The sequence below is a fragment of the Phyllostomus discolor genome, chromosome 3, assembly GCF_004126475.2.
Source record: "Phyllostomus discolor isolate MPI-MPIP mPhyDis1 chromosome 3, mPhyDis1.pri.v3, whole genome shotgun sequence".
In the NCBI taxonomy this organism is placed as follows: domain Eukaryota; kingdom Metazoa; phylum Chordata; class Mammalia; order Chiroptera; family Phyllostomidae; genus Phyllostomus; species Phyllostomus discolor.
This window is the reverse complement of record NC_040905.2, coordinates 118,379,149-118,396,765: the sequence shown is the minus strand read 5'-3', so window position 1 is coordinate 118,396,765 and position 17,617 is coordinate 118,379,149. Positions and strand designations below refer to the sequence as shown.

The 17,617-nt window shown below is 45.7% G+C and overlaps 1 protein-coding gene across 5 annotated transcripts in view; it reads right to left on the bottom strand.

Moving 5' to 3' along the window:
- The window catches only part of ITGAL (integrin subunit alpha L), a 59,791-nt gene that overhangs the window by 13,218 nt on the left and 28,956 nt on the right, over positions 1–17,617 (bottom strand). For 3 of the 5 annotated variants that reach the window (XM_036021284.1, XM_036021286.1, XM_028526218.2), the window contains 14 exons: positions 17,208–17,340; positions 16,889–17,039; positions 11,947–12,020; positions 11,723–11,855; positions 7,901–8,052; positions 7,433–7,570; positions 6,742–6,939; positions 6,467–6,597; positions 5,161–5,321; positions 4,884–5,035; positions 3,258–3,347; positions 1,304–1,360; positions 1,141–1,214; positions 712–853 (listed from right to left, as the gene is read on the bottom strand). In XM_036021284.1, coding sequence (XP_035877177.1) covers positions 712–853; positions 1,141–1,214; positions 1,304–1,360; positions 3,258–3,347; positions 4,884–5,035; positions 5,161–5,321; positions 6,467–6,597; positions 6,742–6,939; positions 7,433–7,570; positions 7,901–8,052; positions 11,723–11,855; positions 11,947–12,020; positions 16,889–17,039; positions 17,208–17,340 — 1,786 coding nt within the window. The remainder of the gene's footprint in view (positions 1–711; positions 854–1,140; positions 1,215–1,303; positions 1,361–3,257; positions 3,348–4,883; positions 5,036–5,160; positions 5,322–6,466; positions 6,598–6,741; positions 6,940–7,432; positions 7,571–7,900; positions 8,053–11,722; positions 11,856–11,946; positions 12,021–16,888; positions 17,040–17,207; positions 17,341–17,617) is intronic. The other 2 variants (XM_036021287.1, XM_036021288.1) reach the window with 1 other exon arrangement.

The window sequence follows — 17,617 nt, the reverse complement described above, 5'->3', positions numbered from 1 at the left end:
AAGGTTGCACAACGTCGCCACCGTGGCCCACACCGCAGAGCTGTGTGGTTAAAATGGCAAATTTTGTATCATGTATGTTTTACCACAACAAAAACATTTTTTTAAACATGGAGAAAAAATAACCATATGGAGAGCAAAATGCCAATTCAGTTCAAATATAGAATAAATAAGTGCTGTGATTTGTAGTACAAACAGAACCATAAACACCAAAACAGTAAAAGTAGTAATTGCTGAGTTGCGGAAGTATGGGTGATTATGTTCTTTAAACTTCTCTGTAACTTCCAAGTTTCCACGGGGATCGGGTGTTACTTTTGTAATAATAATTCTAAAAATAAAAGTTGTATTTCAAACAACCCAGGCCATCCCTCAATCTATAAAAGGTAGCTTGATTTCACTAAACCTGTGCACATATTCTTGGTTCCCAGGTCCCAGAGCCTCTGTCACGCTCCATTTCATGAAACTGTCTCACTCATCCTGTGGGTGTCCCCAGCCTCATTTTTTGGTTGTGGAATCTGAGGCTCACACTGGGTGAACCTTGTATCTCGGGTCATACAATTTGAGGGTGGCCACCAGGCTGCAAAACCAGACGTGGCACTAGGACCTCTGCGTGCCAGCCGCTGCTCATGTCTTCAGGCTGTTCTAGCTGCCTATGGCTCCCAGAAGCTGCGGGGTCAAGTGGGTAATGTGGGCAGGCCCTGCCTTCTCGCTCACCTTGAGCATCTCCACTTTTCGGAAGGAGAGTCCCCAGGGGAAACTCAGGCTGAGCCGGACCCAGTAAGCATCTTCTCCCAAGTTGCTCAGTGTCAGCTCCATAGAGAGGCTGGCAGAGGGGCTCAGACGCAGGACTCTGGATCTGAGGGGGAGATCAGGGAAAAGTTACTGGGGCCAAGGTGAAGGAAGCAGGATCAGTGGTGGGGATGTCCTCAACTGAGGAATCTGGTAGTCCAGAAAAAAAATAAATACACACAAAATAAGCTCCTATGCACCAGCTTTAAGTTTTGCGATCTCATTTATCCTGACAAGAGTGCCTGGGGGACTTGCTTTCGCACAGGAAGCCAATGAGGCCAGATAAAACATCTCTCAAGTGTGGACAGGGGTCTTCTGAGTGGGGCAGGAGGAGGGGTGGGGAGCCTTACAGACCTTGCAGGGTGGAAGGATAGCCCTAGGTTTGCTTCACATTGCTTGTCCTCTCCACAGTTCTTTTCAAAAGGGATCTGAAACAAGAAGAAAGGACCAGTCTCAGGCCCCCAGACCTAGGAGGGCCTGGCCCTGGCCTCTCTACCGGCCACTCTTCCCTTCTTACCTCCCTGGTCTCTGAGTGTGGCGAGGGTCTCAGGATGGGCTGTCTGTCCTTACCCTGCTGAACACGGAGGGGTGGGAGGGCCGGGAGACAGGAGAGGTTAGTTGAGGCAGCAGAACTCATGAAGGAGGCAGAGGGTTGTAGCTCAGGGCCGGCGGCTCAGCCGGCTAGCTGTGGTCAGCCCCTCTCAGGAGCCAGGCCCCTCTCAGGCAGGCCCAACCCTCTGGATGCAGCCCAAGGCCATCTGTGCAGTCCTCCTCTTGTGGCAGCAACTTGAGGATCAGGGTGTCCATTTCCTCTCCTGGGCAGGAGATCTGAGCTTTGACCAGGCAGCTCCCACAGTTCCCCCTAGCCCGTCCCCTCCTCTGGTGGGAATGCCTGCTGCACAGCCTCTGGGCAAACCCACCTGGGACTTCTCACTGTGCTTCTCCTCTGTAAACCCCATCTCCCCCTAGAACAGCTCTCTAGTCAGATAAAGGCCAGGTTTTTTTTTTAAGTTTCTTTTTCCCCCCTTGCCTGAGGATATGTTTATTGATTTTTAGAGAGAAAATAAGGCAGGGAGGGAGAGACAGAGAGAAAGAGGAGAAACATGGATCGGTTGCCTCTGGTATGCCCCCCAGGACACTGCTCCAGCCAACTGACCCACCCTGCCAGGGCGAGATCAGGACTCATTTGTGCAACACCAAGAACAAAATGGATGCATGGTCTGCCCTCCTGATCTTGTGGGAGAAGTGACCTGGCATCTTCAGGGTTATGATGGGACAGGGTATCTTTAGAGCATGTAGAAGAAAATTCTACCCCACACTTGGGGGTCAGGGAAGCTTCCTGAAGGAATAGCCTCTCAACTGAAATCTAAAGGATGAGCCAGAGGGAGCCAAGTGAAGAAAATGGAGAGGAAGGAAGAAAGAACAATCTACACAAAGGGTCAAGGCAAGAGAGACTGTGCCGTGCAGGAGCAGGAGCAGGACGGCGTTCAGGCTGGCTGGAGTGCCGTGTGCCAGAGGGGCAGGAGAGAGGAGCGGGGTCCAGCTTCCCCTGGGCCTTGTAAGCCCTGTGAGGCAGGTGGGACTGCATCCTGAGCATAATGAAGTCAGAAGTAGTTTATGGTCTTCCAGCTGTATGTTCTAGTGAGATTCCAGGGTCCTCTGCTTTCAGGTCACTTGCCAAGCAGTGTCTAGACTCTTTCTTGAGGGGCAAGAGTCCTGGCAGCTTCTGCTGACTGCTCGAACCCAATCTCAACATTCATACAGATTATCCACCACCCCCTGGGCCACAGCCAGTTCCCAAATGGACGTTGAGGGCCTCTTTCTTGCTCAGCTGCCCCTCTGCCAGAAGCCGAGCACACCTCTCATTCACCTTGAATGTACCGCCATACCTTTCCTCATGCTGTTGTTCCCTTTGCTTGTCCTTTCTTTACCCATCCGAAGTCTACTTATTCTGCAGGATCCTGAGACAGTGACACCTCCCCCCGAAAATATTTTTGGATAACTGTGACCTCAGGGCTTCTTTCTATCCTGAGTTCCTATATCACACAGTTTGGCCTTTTAAAAATTAGGCTGATGGCAGACTGCTCATTGTCCCCAGATATCCTCCCTCACCTTCCCCTTCTATTTTTTAATGTGGTCAGATGACCTCATGTGTTTCTCAGGCCCTTTCGTAATTAGGTGTGGCTACATGACTATGTTCTGACCAATGAGATGTGTGCCTTGGAGAGTCCACCCATTTTCCTTCCCCTGGAGGGGCCCCAGAGCCTCCACCCTACTACCCCTTCTTCCCAATCTTGCTTTTCTAAATTTCTCTTAAATACAAACTCCCATAAATTCCTTTGCTGCTTAAGTAAGCCATATTTGTTTTTCATTGCTTTTTCATTGCTTTAAACCAAAGACCCCTTTATAATACAGTCTTGCTAAATTAAATTTCTATTTCCTACCAATTCCCCCAGCTGATCTCTCCTTACCGCCCTTTGGTCTCTCAATGTCCCTTCTTCTTCCCAGAGAGAGAAATTCAGGGTGACGTTGATGGGAGAGATGAGGTCTTGAACGCAAACCTGAGGGTGGTAAGAATGTATCTTATGTCAAGAGTCAAACTTTTACTACACTTCCAGGTACACGCACACCTTGTCCACAGTTTACAAATGATGAAATTCTAGTAATTAGTTGCCTTCCTTACTAGCAGCAGAAAGGGATATACTGGCATCAGGGTTGCTCTCGGCACGCGTGTTGTTCCTCAGCCCCAACTGCACCGCAGACATTGTTAACCTAGCACCGCACTTTTTTCAGAGGAGTCCTGACAGAAGCCCCTGAATCTTTGTCAAACTGCTCTAGTCAACCATTATTAACATTTGCACAATAAAAGACTATTCTAAGCCCTGGCTGGCGTAGCTCAGTGGATTGAGCGCGGGCTGCAAACCAAAGCATCGCAGGTTCAATTCCCAGTCAGGGCACATGCCTGTGATGCAGGCCATGGCCCTCAGCAACCACACATTGATGTTTCTCTCTCTCTCTCTCTCTTTCTCCCTCCCTTCCCTCTCTAAAAATAAATAAATAAAATCTGTAAAAAAAAAAAAAAGACTATTCTAGAAATCCTAGTTCCTTGAGAGCAGAGGTGGGGCTTAGTCTTTTCTGTTTTGGCCAGTGCCTGACACTGGCACTTTAAAGGTGCTCAAATTGCACTCACCTGAAGTTTCTACCAACCTGGAGAGGTAAGCATATCATATCCACGGTAAGGAGGAGGATAATAAGGTCTAAAAGGGTGGCACAGTTTTTCTAAGGACTAGAACTAATAAGTGAACCCAAATCTTTTCAGCTCCCAAGTCTGAACATTAGTTTTCCCCAGCACATCACAGTGCCTCTTCTCTGGCACATTTATGTTTAAAATTTTGAAGTCTTGTGATGGGAGGTAGAAAGATAGGGGTGTGAGGAGGCCCTGAGATGAGTTAGGAATGAAATAAAATTCAATTGATAATTGTTGAAACTAGGTGATAGGTACTCGGGGGTTCATTCAACTATTTCTTATACTTTTGTATGTCTGCAAATTCCCATAATAACAAAATATAAAACCAACTTCAAGATCTTATATACCAATCATGTACCAAATAATTTATAGTCACACCTACTTTATACAGGGCCATGATGAACTAACTGACTTTGTGTGTTTTAGTAATTGTTTAAATCAATATTAAAAAAACCTTTTTCTGGGATGGATGTGAATAATAAATGACCATGTGTACTAGGCAAATAATAACACACTACCCTGACTGAATATTCTGTAACTCATACAAATAATTATGAAAGCTGGGTAGCAGCATTAATACATGATGTATGAAAAAGAGTAGGAAAAATGGAAAGTACTTTATAATCACAATCATGTGGAAAAGGTCTTTGTACATGGATGGAGGACTAGAAGAAAGCACACTAAGATTATCACTACTGTTGTGCAGTAGAGGAAATGGCAGTATAGAGAGGTCAAAGTGACTTGTCACTCAGCTGTGACCCAGAGCTAAGCCTTGCACCCGGTGCTGCCTCTCAGGGTGACAGCTCTTCTACCCCTTCATTTCCTGGGGCAGCCTTGCCGGTTCTCTTACCGGGAAGTGGAACCAGAATTCAGTGCAGGACTTGACTGGGGTGACAGCTATGTTCCTGCTGAGCTCATGTCTCCCTCCTGGAAACAATCCCCGGCTTCTTGTCCGATGGCCATCCAGCTGCAGAGTGTAAGCGAGGTTGGTAACCAGGAGTCCTGAGCAGGGTGAAAAGGTGGGAGTTGAATGGTGGAGGATCCTGGGGCCATAAGCCTGGATTTTGGTGGGCGGGGTGCTCGGGGAAGAGCATAGATATTCTGGGGAGCAGGAAGACAGTACTGACCTTTGAACTGGGACATGAGAGGCTTGACCTGGAAACAGACTGTGATGTTAACTCCTTCCTTCTTCTTGTTGCTGGTTGAATAGGAGCACTCTACTTCATGCACTGGGATCTCAGCCGGGGAGAAGGACATCAGAGTGATGATATCCACCACAGGCCGGGAGCTGCAGGGCAGAAAACAGTCCACTCTCTCCCTTGGCCTCAGCTGCAATCCCCAGGCAGACCTAGAGCTCCATCTATCAGAGGCTGGGGGGGATCCTCCATCTCTAAGTAGACCTCAACATCAATGTCTCTTTGCAATGATAAAAATGGTATGTGATTAGGGCTCCCCAGTTCACTCTAGCAATCTTCTGGCCCATTTTCCATACAGAAGAGTGAGATTTTAAAAAGAGAAATCATACCAAGCTACTTTCATGCTTATAACTCATCTCTGATGCCACGTGATACAATAAAGTCCAGATTCTTTCCTATCCATGCCATCGGCCTTCCTCTCCAGACTTTCCTCCTCCACACTCGCCCTTAGCTGGCTCCGTCCCAGCCATATCAGACTGCTGCCTTCCATTGCAGCCTTGGCGCCTCCTGGGCTTTCCGCATGGACAACTCCTAAGCCCGACTTCTGCAGGCCTGGCTGTTCCTCACCTTTTAAATACCAGCTCAAATATCACCTCCTCAGAGAGGCCTTTTTTGGCTACTCAATCTACAGTAGGTACCCCCTGCTGTTCTCTCTCACAGTACCCTGTTCATTTCCCTCATAGAACTCATCACAATGATAATTACATCTTTATTGGCTTAATTTTTTATTATATACTTTCCCACACATTTACTCTGTACCCAGTTCAGTATTTAAGACATAGTAGGTGCTCAGTAAATATCTATTCATTATATGATGTTCCATGATGCTTCCAATAAACTCTAAGATAGGGGTAAGGCAGGAGATTTAATCATCATCTCAGAGATGAGGAAACTGAGGTCCTGTGAAGCTACATGACTGGGGTAAGATCATCCAACAAGTAAATGGCAGAGCTTCAGCTTGAATCCAGGTCACTAGGTTCTAAAGCCATCACATGCTGCTGCTTCTGTAGGTTTTAACATCAGATAGGCTTGGGTCCAAATCCTACTCTGTCACTGTAAAGCAGCTGTTTCACTTGGAGTAAGGCATGAAGGCTGTGTAAAAAGAAAACTCATCTCATGGGATTGGAGGGAAGACCAAATGAGCTATTAGCAGTTAGCACAATCCCTGTACACAGTAACTGTTCAAAGGATGAGAGCTGAAATTACTGTTAGGTGCCACCCAGGAGTCCCATCTTACCTCAGCACCATCACCTGACCCTCGGCCCCCACAGCCACATCTGCCAGGCCGTCCCCTCCGAGGTCCTTCACCCCGTGGATGGAGCGTCCAAACCACCGAATTCCCGGGAACACCTGGATCCCTTCTATACGCTGAGACCAAGAGAGAAATTCATGCTAAGCTAGGAAGAGGACTGACTGGAGGGTGGGAAAGGTCAGGCCGGGGATTAGAGTCTGGGCTTAGAGGCTTCCAGGCACCTGGGGAATGGGCTTTAATTGGCAGGCAGGGTGCCTCACCTGACTCCGCCGTTTGCTCAGCCCACCACGCTGCCCGTTGAAGATGTATACAGCCCCCTGCTCCTCCAGAGGGGCTCCCACAGCCACGTCCGTCAGCCTGTCCCCGTTGATGTCTGTCAGGGCAGTGACGGCTGCTCCAAATCGCCCAAGAGGGTAGCCGGGATCCCCCTGCAGCTCTGAGACCCTTTCGAACCCCCACTAAGAAGGAACAAGGTGACAAGTTCCACTTCAATCATTCAGCTTTCACAGGGTGAGACATTTCATGTGTGAAGAACACTAAAGAAATGTTGGGTGTGGTCCCTCACAGAATCCGGGTAATTCCATCAGACTACCCTGAGTTCAGGTCCCAGCTCCACCTCTTGCTGTGTGTGTGACTTTGTGGCTTTGGAAAGCACCCAGCCTTTCTAACCCGCAGTGTTCCCATTTGTAAGATAAAGCTCCTAATACCTTGTGAGGCCATTGTGAGAATCAAAGAAGAACTTATATATGTAACAGTTTTGGCACTGGGCCTCATACGGTCTACCGTCAGTGAGTGGTAGCCATTGTCTATTGTTGATCTAAAGATCATATGTCCGATTGTATGTCTGATTAACATGGGAACAGACGGGGAAGGCCTTTCAGAGTAACAGACCTGCGCAGGCCTGGGAAATCTGTTTTTCCCACCCCCTCAGCTCAGTGCTCTGACCCCCACCTGCTTTCTCTGGTAGATAAACACTCGGCCTCCTCTCTGCTCCCCATAGAACAGGGGGGCTCCAATCAGCAGCAGCTCTGAGTCCCCATCCTGGTCTATGTCAACGCCACACAGCTCACCACCGAAATAAGAGCCAATCTGCAGGGAGAGGAAGATGTTTGAGGATGAGCCCGTGAACAGGATACACCTTTTCCCTCAGCTACATCCACTGTCTCAAACGAAAGTCTGTATTCTGGATCCTACTTGGAGCCTATATGAATTAAGACAAGTTGGGTTCTTTGAGGTTCAGTTTCTTTAACTGGCAAATGGGATGACGAAGTTTACCTCAGTGGGCTTTGTGAGGAACAAATGTGACAGCGCTTGTCAGGGCCTGCCACACAGCAGGTGGATAAGTGTTCAGAAGGCAGCAGGGAGTATGAACAGTGTCATACCAGCCCCTGACCTGCAGTGCCCATGGGTCACGCTCACCTGGGTGCCGTTTATTTCCTGGATCTGGCTCCATTGTCTTTTGTCCTTGGACTCTTGAAACAATAGCACCCGCCCCACATGCTGGAATCGGGGGGCTCCAGCTGCTAGCAGTGACATGAGACCTCGGGAGGGCAGCCAGGTCACCGTGTAACCTGAGGAGAGAGGATGGGACTTGGAGAGACAATGACTGCCTTGGAAGAAGGTAGAACCCAGGGGAGAGGGAGTGAAGACCCTGGGAAACTGGGTCAGTAGCAAAGATGCACTGAAACATCCAGAAGACCTTCTCCTGGGAAGAGGAGCCACGTGCTCCAAGCAATACAACTCCTGTCTTGATCCGAGGCTGCGTTTCTCACACTGTGGACAACACATACACCCAAGGAAAGCAGCCATGAGTTAAATGTGGTGCATCTTCCTGAGCCTCAGTTCACCTGAGGATTGGTAAGTGAGATTATATTTTTAAAAACATAATAAAATATGGGGGGGGGTGATGCTGAGGGTGAGGAGGGCAAGAGGGAAAAATTGGGACAACTGTAATAGCATAAACAATAAAATATTAAAAAAATAACAAAATAAAAAAACATATAATGGGATATATTAGTAAGAAGAATGCAAAGTTTGCAGAAATATTAAAGATAAAGGAGGCGACTTGACAAAATTTCCTGCTCAAAGGTATTGCTTCAGGCTATCCTCATACATCACACCGCCTGTGGCAAGGTTCTGGCCCCTCCCTTCCAGCAGTGATGAGGAAGTGCTGCTGGAAACAACCAGCAGTTAGGCTAGAGCCAGGAGCCACCCAATAGGAATGCTTTCATTCAGAAAGGAAGGAACTGACTCAATTGTATCTTCTCTGCTTCGAGAAGTTGAAAATGAGTGGGAACAGCAGAGATATCTGTGACTCTATAGCACGTGGGCGGAAGAGTGAGGAGGCTGAACCACTCTCCTACTCATTCATACACAGTGCTGAAGCGCACGGGTTAAGAATTTGCCTTTTGCAATCGGACAGATGGGTTTTAATTCTAGTTTTACTACTTCCTAGCTGTGTGATCCTGAGTAAATTGCTTTGCTCTGAGCCTCAGTTTTCTTTTCTAAAAACAATGAGGGTAGTACTAACCTTATATTGTGGTTCTGAGGAGTAAGTAAGACCAAGGATATAAAATGCTTAGCACTATGCTAGTGATGTCTAAACTAAGACCTAAAGGATAGTAGCATAATAGGCTCTCAAGATTATATTTATTCATATATATGTACATATGTGTGTGTGGGGGGGAACCTCCCCCCAAAAAATTTATTTATAAAAAATTGTGTATTTATTCTTACACGTTTAAACTTGAGTTGCTTTCAAAGTCCTCCCCATTTAACGCAACACACCCATCTAGACGTTTTTTCCACTGTTCAAAACAGTTTTGAACTCATCGATTTTGATGCCTTTTAGTGCTGCTGCTGTTTTCGTTTCACTTCTCCCACATTAGCAAAAAGTTTCCCTTTGAGGACTTTATTCATCCAGGGAAACAAACAAAAATTCACTCAGGATAAGATTGGGTGACTACGGAGGATGGGGCATTGAGATTAGGCCAGTTTTAGTCAAGAACTGCTTAACACTCAGCATGATGTGGCCAGGTGTTTTTTAATAAAAAAAAAAAACATGATTAATATACAGGTGAGGGGTTATTAAAAGAAAAGTTGAGAATGTTATAACCACATTTAAAATCTGAGTTTATTCATGCTGTTGCTTAATTGCTTTCATTTATTTTTTGAAAGTCAGCCTGAGTGATTCTCTGGCCCCTAAAAGCAAAAGAACTCAACATAAATCCCTCATCATGAAATGGGCAAACCCATTGAAAGAATCTTCAAAAAAACCTCACCGAAGCCAAACTCAGTCTCTCACAACAGTGCCAGTTGGTACACTGATACAGATGGGTTCCTAGAACACTCATCTAGCATGGGAAGCCTATACTATAAAGGGCCACCCTCCAGAAGATAATTCTGGGTTTCTTTTTGGTCCCCCCTTGTGTAGTGGGCCAGGTGCCTAGCTTTGGAGCAACACTGCCAGCTCTTCTGCAGGATGCTGAAGAACGAAAAACCACCTTGAAAGCAGTGGCGCAGGCACTGCGGTGTACTCGCACAGGCTTTGGGCCTAGACTACCCTGGCTCCACCTACCAGTTTTGTGACCCTGGGCAAGTTATTTATTTATTTTTAAAGATTTTATTTATTTATTTTTAGAGATAGGGAAAGGGAGGGAGAAAGAGAGGGAGAAAAACGTCAATGTATGAGATATATTGACGAGCTGCCTCTCGCACACCCCCAGCTGGGAACCTGGCCTACATCTCAGGCATGTGCCCTGATTGATGGCACTCAGTCCACTGAGCCACACTAGCCAGGGCTGGGCAAGTTATTTAACCTATCTAGTTCCTTCATCTGTAAACTAGAGATAATAAAAATGCCAACTCACAGAGCTGTTGTGAAGATAAAATGAGATAAAATATGTTAATACATGCCATGCACTTAGAACAGTGTCTTGCTCAGTAAAGAATGTCAAAAAAAGAAACAAATCACCGAGGGCAGCTTCCCTTAGAAGGGTAGGTACTAGGTGAATGGCATAAATTTTCTCGAGGAAAGAACTTGATAAGATCTTAGTGTTTTGAGAGTTTAATAAAGGAGTGGCCCATGCCTAGATAAAAGGTCATGGGTGAGTCAGGGTGGTTCTCGATCTGTGAGAAGGTAGAACCTGGAAGCAGTTCTCTTCCAGGGCTGTTGGAGCCATTTTGGGCCTTGGGACATGCTGACTACATGAACGTAAATGAAAAGAGCTATAACCTCCGAGCATAGAGGTGGGGCCCCTCTGTAGTCTGAGGCGGCCATCACCTTGGGTAGACAAGCATCTACAGAACTGGGCAGGACAAGACTGCAACAGTGGGTCGGGGAAGCAAAGGCACACAATAGCAACTGTGGATTGACCAGACGCATTTCCTTTGTGCTTGGCATCTGAAGAACTCTGGAGACTCAGTCCCTGGAGTTCCTGGGCAATTCAACAGGAGGAAGCCTCAGTGAGTCCCTGCTGGTCCTCCTTCTAATGAGGCAGGTTGTTTTCAAATGGACCTGGGTTTTAATTTAGAGGTATGACTAAGTAACAACACAAAGAGGTCACTGCCATTGAAAGAAGTTTATTACTTACAGCTCCCCAAAGCAGAAGGCAGGCCGGCAGGCCATGCCGGGCCACAGGGAGAAGCATCAGGCTTACTAAGGAGGCAGAAGGAGCCTGGGTGAGTATGGCCTGAGTCTTTGTTGTGGTTTCTGAGGGAAGGAATGAGTGAGGCAGCGGGGGCAAGCTTGAGCAAGTTTAGGATTGGATAGTCTGAGTAGTGTTGGCAGGCTTCAGGCTACGAGGATGGTCTTCAGGTGTCTAATACCTGGCCCTGGGGTGAGTTAGGTCAGGGGGAATGTTGATTTGGTTTGCCAAAGTCAGCTAAAAGGGGCAGTTGGGACTACAATCTCTGGGTTGGTTGGCTGGTATATGCAAGGCCTGCTCACTGCCATGTTGTTTACTCTTTGTAAGAATGAGCTGGCCTTGGGAGGGGCAGTCTCTCCATGATTAGCAAGGCTTCAAGATATCAAGGTCTCATAAAGTACAGAAAATAAAAACATGATTAATACACAGGTGAGGAGTTATTAAAAGAAAGGTTGAGAATGTTATAACCACACTTAAAATCTGAGTTTTATTCATGCTGTTGCTTAATTGCTTTCATTTATTTTTTGAAAGTCAGCCCGAGTGATTCTCTGGCCCCTAAAACCAAAAGAACTCAACATAAAGGAGAAGTACTCACCCAAATACCCTTCTTTCACTTCTTGTGTCAGTGGCTCATTCCCAACAAATATATCATCCTGCAGGTCTGCCTTCAGGTCTAGAAAGCCCCCGGCCCAGTCCTTGGCTCCAACTGTCCCCACAACGCCATGGCCCTGCCCAGGGAAGGAGACAAGCAGGGTCAAAGCAGGGACAGCTGCATTCCCCCAAGAACACTTGGCCCATAGCTTCAGGCCTGCCACCCACCTTGTGGAGGTCAGCGCTGATCCCACTGGAAGACAGCTCCATGTTGAAGGATGTCAGGTCATGTTTGCTTGTGCCTAAGACAAAAGGAGAGGAGAATGGGCTGAGACCCAAGGAGCAGTAAAAACAGTGATATTCAGGAAAGGACAGAGAAAGAAGCACGGCGTTTGCAAGATAGAAAGAGCATGAACTTTAGAGTCAGACAGACTGGGAAGTGGATTATGCTTGGAGCCGCAGTGACAGTCCATGAACCCAGATGGGTATCTAGTTACTCCAATCAGCATGTCGAAGATGCAGCACTTGATTTTTGTTCCTACTCAGACTTCCTCACTTCAGTGGATGCCACCCCGACCCACCTGGTGAGTCATGCTAAAAACCCAGGAATAATCCTTAATTCTTCCCCTCCCCCTGTTTGATCTCCAACATATCATTAAATCATACCATCTAAACACATTTGAATAGTCTGCATTGCTATGACGGTAGTCTAAGCCAATCTCATCTTTTCCCTGACTAATGTGGTAATTTACTGATTTGGTCTCTGACCCCATTCTTTGTCTTTCCATGCCTTTTTCCCATGGAGCAAGCCAGAGTAAACTTTTTAAAAAAGGTATATCAGACCAATCTGTCGCCTTCTTTAAAATACTTTATTAGTTCTCATTACTCTTTAGACAAAAATTCAAAGTCCTGTTAGGGCCTTCAATGTCCCTGCCTATCTCTCCAACCTTTCTTCTCCCTTACTCACCATACTCCCATCACTGACCTTTCCTTCTATTCCTCCAGTATGCCTCCCCCATCTCTGGGCCATAGCACCTGCTCTTCTCTCTGACTGAAATGCCCTTTGCCCACATTCTTCTCATGGCTGCTTGATTCTCATCTTTCATGTCTTAGTTAAAAGTCATGTCAGAGTGAATGTTACCTCAACTAAAAAAGGCATCTTCCTTGAAGAGTCTCTCTAAAGTGGCTTCATCCAGTTAAGACTATCTCATTTTCATTTTCTTTTCCTTTTTCTTTTACAGAAGTACATGGAAAGAAACCCCTAATCCAGGCTTGGGGACCAGTGAGAACTTTCCAGAGGAAGTAACATCTAACCTAAGACCTAAAGAATGAGTAAGGGCAGGTTAGGAGAGAAGATAAAGGCTACAGATAAAAAGAGCTACAATTTAGTGAGTGCCTACAAGGCACCAAGCAATTTGCTAAGTAGTTGTTAGGGGATGAATTGTGTTTTCTAAAAAAGGTATGTTGAGACTTCCAGTCAAGATGGAGGAGTAGGTAGACACTCTTTGCTTCCTTGCACAACCATGGAAAGAATTACAACTAGATCTCAAAACAAATAGAATCATCAGCAAATTGAGCTGTATGGAAGTCTGACAACCAAGGATTTAGAGAAGCCACGTTCATCCAGACAGGTAAGAAGGGTGGAGTCGTGGAGACTGGCTGAGAAGCACGCAGGTGCAGTGTGGTGAGGAGAGGTGATGGTGGTGGCAAAACAGATAAAGTCACATTCACATATGGTGGATAAAAATTAGAAGGGATACCTTGGGAGTGAGTGATCGCAGCCCCAGGCACAGCCCAGGGTCCAGTGCCAGGAAGATAAATCCCCATAACTTCTGGCTGTAAAATCCAGTGGGGGATTTGGAAGTGAAGAAACTGCTGGATTTTCAGGAGACTCAGCTTAAAGGGCCCACACAGACTTAGAATGAACACAAACTCACCCACTGTGGGATTCAGCACTAGAGCAACCAGAGCAACAGCTGGAAGGGCACCAATCACATATGGGAAGTGGGTGAAGTGACTGGAAATGGGGTGAGTGCTGGACAAACCTCCAGGAGCCAGGCAGTGGCACTGTCCCCTCTCCAAGCCCTGCCCCCACACAGAGCTACAAAGCAATGAAGCGGGTTTCCTTGCCCTGGTGATTACCTAAGGTTCTACCCCACACAATTTACAGGTGCCTTTTCTTTTTTTTTTTTAAAGAAAATATTTTATTTATTTATCTTTAGCAAGAGGAGAAGGGAGGGAGAAACAGAAGAAGAGACACATCAATGTGTAGTTGCCTCTTATAGGCCCCCTATTGGGGGCCTGGCCCACATTCAAGGCATATGCCCTGACCAGGAATCAAACCGGCAACCCTTTGGTTCACAGGCTGACACTCAGTCCACTGAGCCATACCAGCCAGGGCTACAGGTGAATTTTCTTTCTTTCTTTTTTTTTTTTTAAGATTTTATTTATTTATTTTTAGAGAGGGAAGGGAGGGAGGGGGAGAAAGAGAGAGAGAAACATCAATGTGCAGTTGCTGGGGGTTATGGCCTGCAACCCAGGAATGTACCCTGGCTGGGAATCGAACCTGGGATACTTTGGTTTCCAGCCCATGCTCAATCCACTGAGCTATGCCAGCCAGAGCCTTACAGGTGCATTTTCTACAATAGGCCAAACTACTAAGATAGGGAGTCAAAGCAGTTCTACCTCATGCACAGAAACAAAACAGAGAGACTGCCAAATTGAGGAAACAAAGAAATATGGCCCAAATGAAAGAACAGAACAAAACCCCAGAAAAAAACCCTAAATGAAACAGAGATAACCAACCTATCAGATGCAGAGTTCAAAACACCGGTGATCAGGATGCTCAAAGAACTCACTGAGTATGGATGGCAACAACATAAAGGAAGAAATGAAGGTTACATTAAGTGAAATAAAGAAAACTCCACAGGGAACCCTCAGTGGAGGGGAGGATGCTACTATTCAAATCAAGGATTTGGAACATAAAGAAGAAATAAGCATTCAACCAGAATAGTCAAGAGAAAAAAAGAATTAAAAAAAAATAAGTATAGTATAAGAACCCTCTGGGACATCTCCAAATGTACCAACATTTGAATCATAGGGATGCCAGAAGGAGAAGAGGAAGAGCAAGAAATTGAAGAATTATTTGAAAAAATGATGAAAGAAAACTTCTTTAATTTGGCAAAAGAAATAGACATACAAGTCCAGGAAGCACAGAGAATCCCAAACAAATTGGACCCAAAGAGGACCACACCAAGACATCATAATCAAAATGCCAAAAGTTAAAGATAAAGAGAGAATATTAAAAGCAGCAAGAGAAAAGCAGAAAGTTACCTACAAAGGAGTTCCTTTGTAGAATGTCAGCTGATTTGTCAAAAGAAACTTTGTAGGCAAGAAGTATTCAAAGTGTTGAAAATCAAGGACCTACAACCTCCATTGCTCTATCCAACAAAGCTATCATTCAGAATGGAAGGGCAGATAAAATGCTTCCCAGACAAGATAAAATTAAAGGAGTTCATCATTGCCAATTCATTATTACATGAAATGTTAAAGGGACTTATTTAAAAAAAAGATGATCAAAACTGTGAACATTACAAGGGTAACAAATTCACAGCTATCAACAACTGAATCTAAAAAAACAAACTAAGCAAACAACCAGAATAGGAACAGAATCATAAATATGAAGATTGTTAGGAGAGTTATCACCTGGGAGGGGGAAGGGCGAGAGTGGGGGAACAGGTACACGGAATAAGAAGCATAATTAGTAGGTACAAAATAGACAGGGGGATGTTAAGAATACTGTAGGAAATGGAGAAGCCAAAGAGTATATGCGCACGACCCATGGACATGAACCAAGTTGTGGGGTTGCTGGAGGGAAGGGGGGTACCAGGCAGAGGGGCAAAGGAGGAAAATTTGGGACAACCGTAATAGCATAATCAATAAAATATATTTTAAAAGCATGTTGAAGTCCTAATCCCTTGTACTTCAGAATATGACCTCATTTGGAAATATGATCTTTAAGAGGAAATCAAGTTAAAATTGGGTCATTAGGGTGGGCCCCAATCCAATATGACTGATGTCCTTATAAAATGGGAAATGTGGACATAGAGATAGATATGTACAGAGAGAAGATAACATGAGGACATGCAGAAAGAAGACAGCCATGTGACTGGAGCAATTCAGTACAAGTCACGGTTTGCCAAGGATTACTGGCAAATACCAGAAACTAGAAAAGGCAAGGAAGAATTTCTCTTCTAGAACTGTCAGAAAGAGCATGGCCCTGCTGACTCCTTGATTTTCATATCTAGTCTCTAGAATTAAGAGATAATAAATTTCTGCTGCTTTAACCACTGCTTTTTTGTACTTTGTTATAGCATACTTAGGAAATTAATACAACAGTTAAACCTTACAATTCTGTGAGATTGGTATTACTATCCCCATTTAACAGAGAACAATGAGCATCATTGTTCTCTGGCTGGGGTCACACTGCACAAGAGTGGATTCTTGAGCAGGTCTGCCTGGTTCTACTATATACACCACATTGCTTCTTGAATTCTCACATTCCCCCTTCCTGGACACAGGACCAAGATATTTCAGCAAGGTATGGGGGCTGGGCCAGAAGTCACCGAAGTGCTGAACTGAATACCAAGGCTGTGTCCTAGCAAAAGGGCGTTCCCCATGGGAACCATGTATCTTCCTGCAGACTAGGCTTCCTGGGGAAATACCTTCCCATAGCCAGTTCTCCATCTGGTAATGTTAATCAAAATCTTCTCTTATACTGGACCAAGGAAGAGGGCCTATGGAATACTTGCAATTAGCCCCAGCCCGCTTGCCCATCTTAAGTAATTTGAGTCCTAAGAAAAGTGAAAATGAGAGAGCCGAGGCCTTCTACAGGGGTCAGCTGACACCAGCAAAACAAAGATCAGTTTTGGGCCCCACCCTGGACCAAGCTAAATTTCAAGAAGATAGAATTTCAGAGGGAATAGAGGTTGCTCCTGACTTGCTGCTCCTCAATTCCTACTCAAGGTGTTTTTTTAGGAGAGCTCTTAGCTCACTGTCAGATATTGAGTAAGTGCTTCTGACTATTATTCAATGTGTCTCTAACCTAATATCCCAAGATGAGTTTCTGTATACAATCTCCGGAACTCTCTCTCCAAGGTCTACCACTCACCCTCAATGACATAGATCTTCTTTTGCAGCTCAGTGAATAGATCTTTAAGCTTCTCAAATGTGTCCAGAATCTTTACAAAGTCTTTAGTGGGTGTTGAGGCAAATTTGTGGAGTGTCTCCTGACTTTTCTTGGTCTCAAAATATTTTCCGATCTGTGAGGGAGAGAAGAGTGAAGTGCTGACATCCCCAGAATCTCGGACCAATTTTCTACTATTTTCACAAGACCATGGCCCCAAGGAGAAAGGGGATAGGGTTCAGGAATAAGAGAGGGAAGATGAGATGTAGGAAGAAGCCAGAGGCCTGGGGCCAGCGGCCCATACCCCAATGATGTAGCGGATGATGTCTTTGGCCACGTCAATGTTGCCACTGTCAGTAGCTTCCCCATCAGTGATGATGATAAGCACTCTGGTGGCATCTGGCCGGGCCCCGAGGTCCTGCTGGAATACCTGGGTCCTGCACCCAGGAAGAGGGAATATGAGACACTTCCCCCAAATCATATGAAGTCTCCTCCACCACTTCCCCCTTTCCCTAAGTCATTTCCCTGCTGATTATGCAAAAGCCTTTCTCACATTCCTCAGTAGCTATTCCCAGCCTTCCAAGTTCTCTACTGAACCTTCTTCCTTGCCCTTGCTGCCACACCTCTCCTTCTAAACCAGTGTCTTAACTGAATTCTGAGTAGTAAGCAAGTTGTCCCAGAGTCTATGGGTGGTAAGGGGGAGATTTTGTAAGG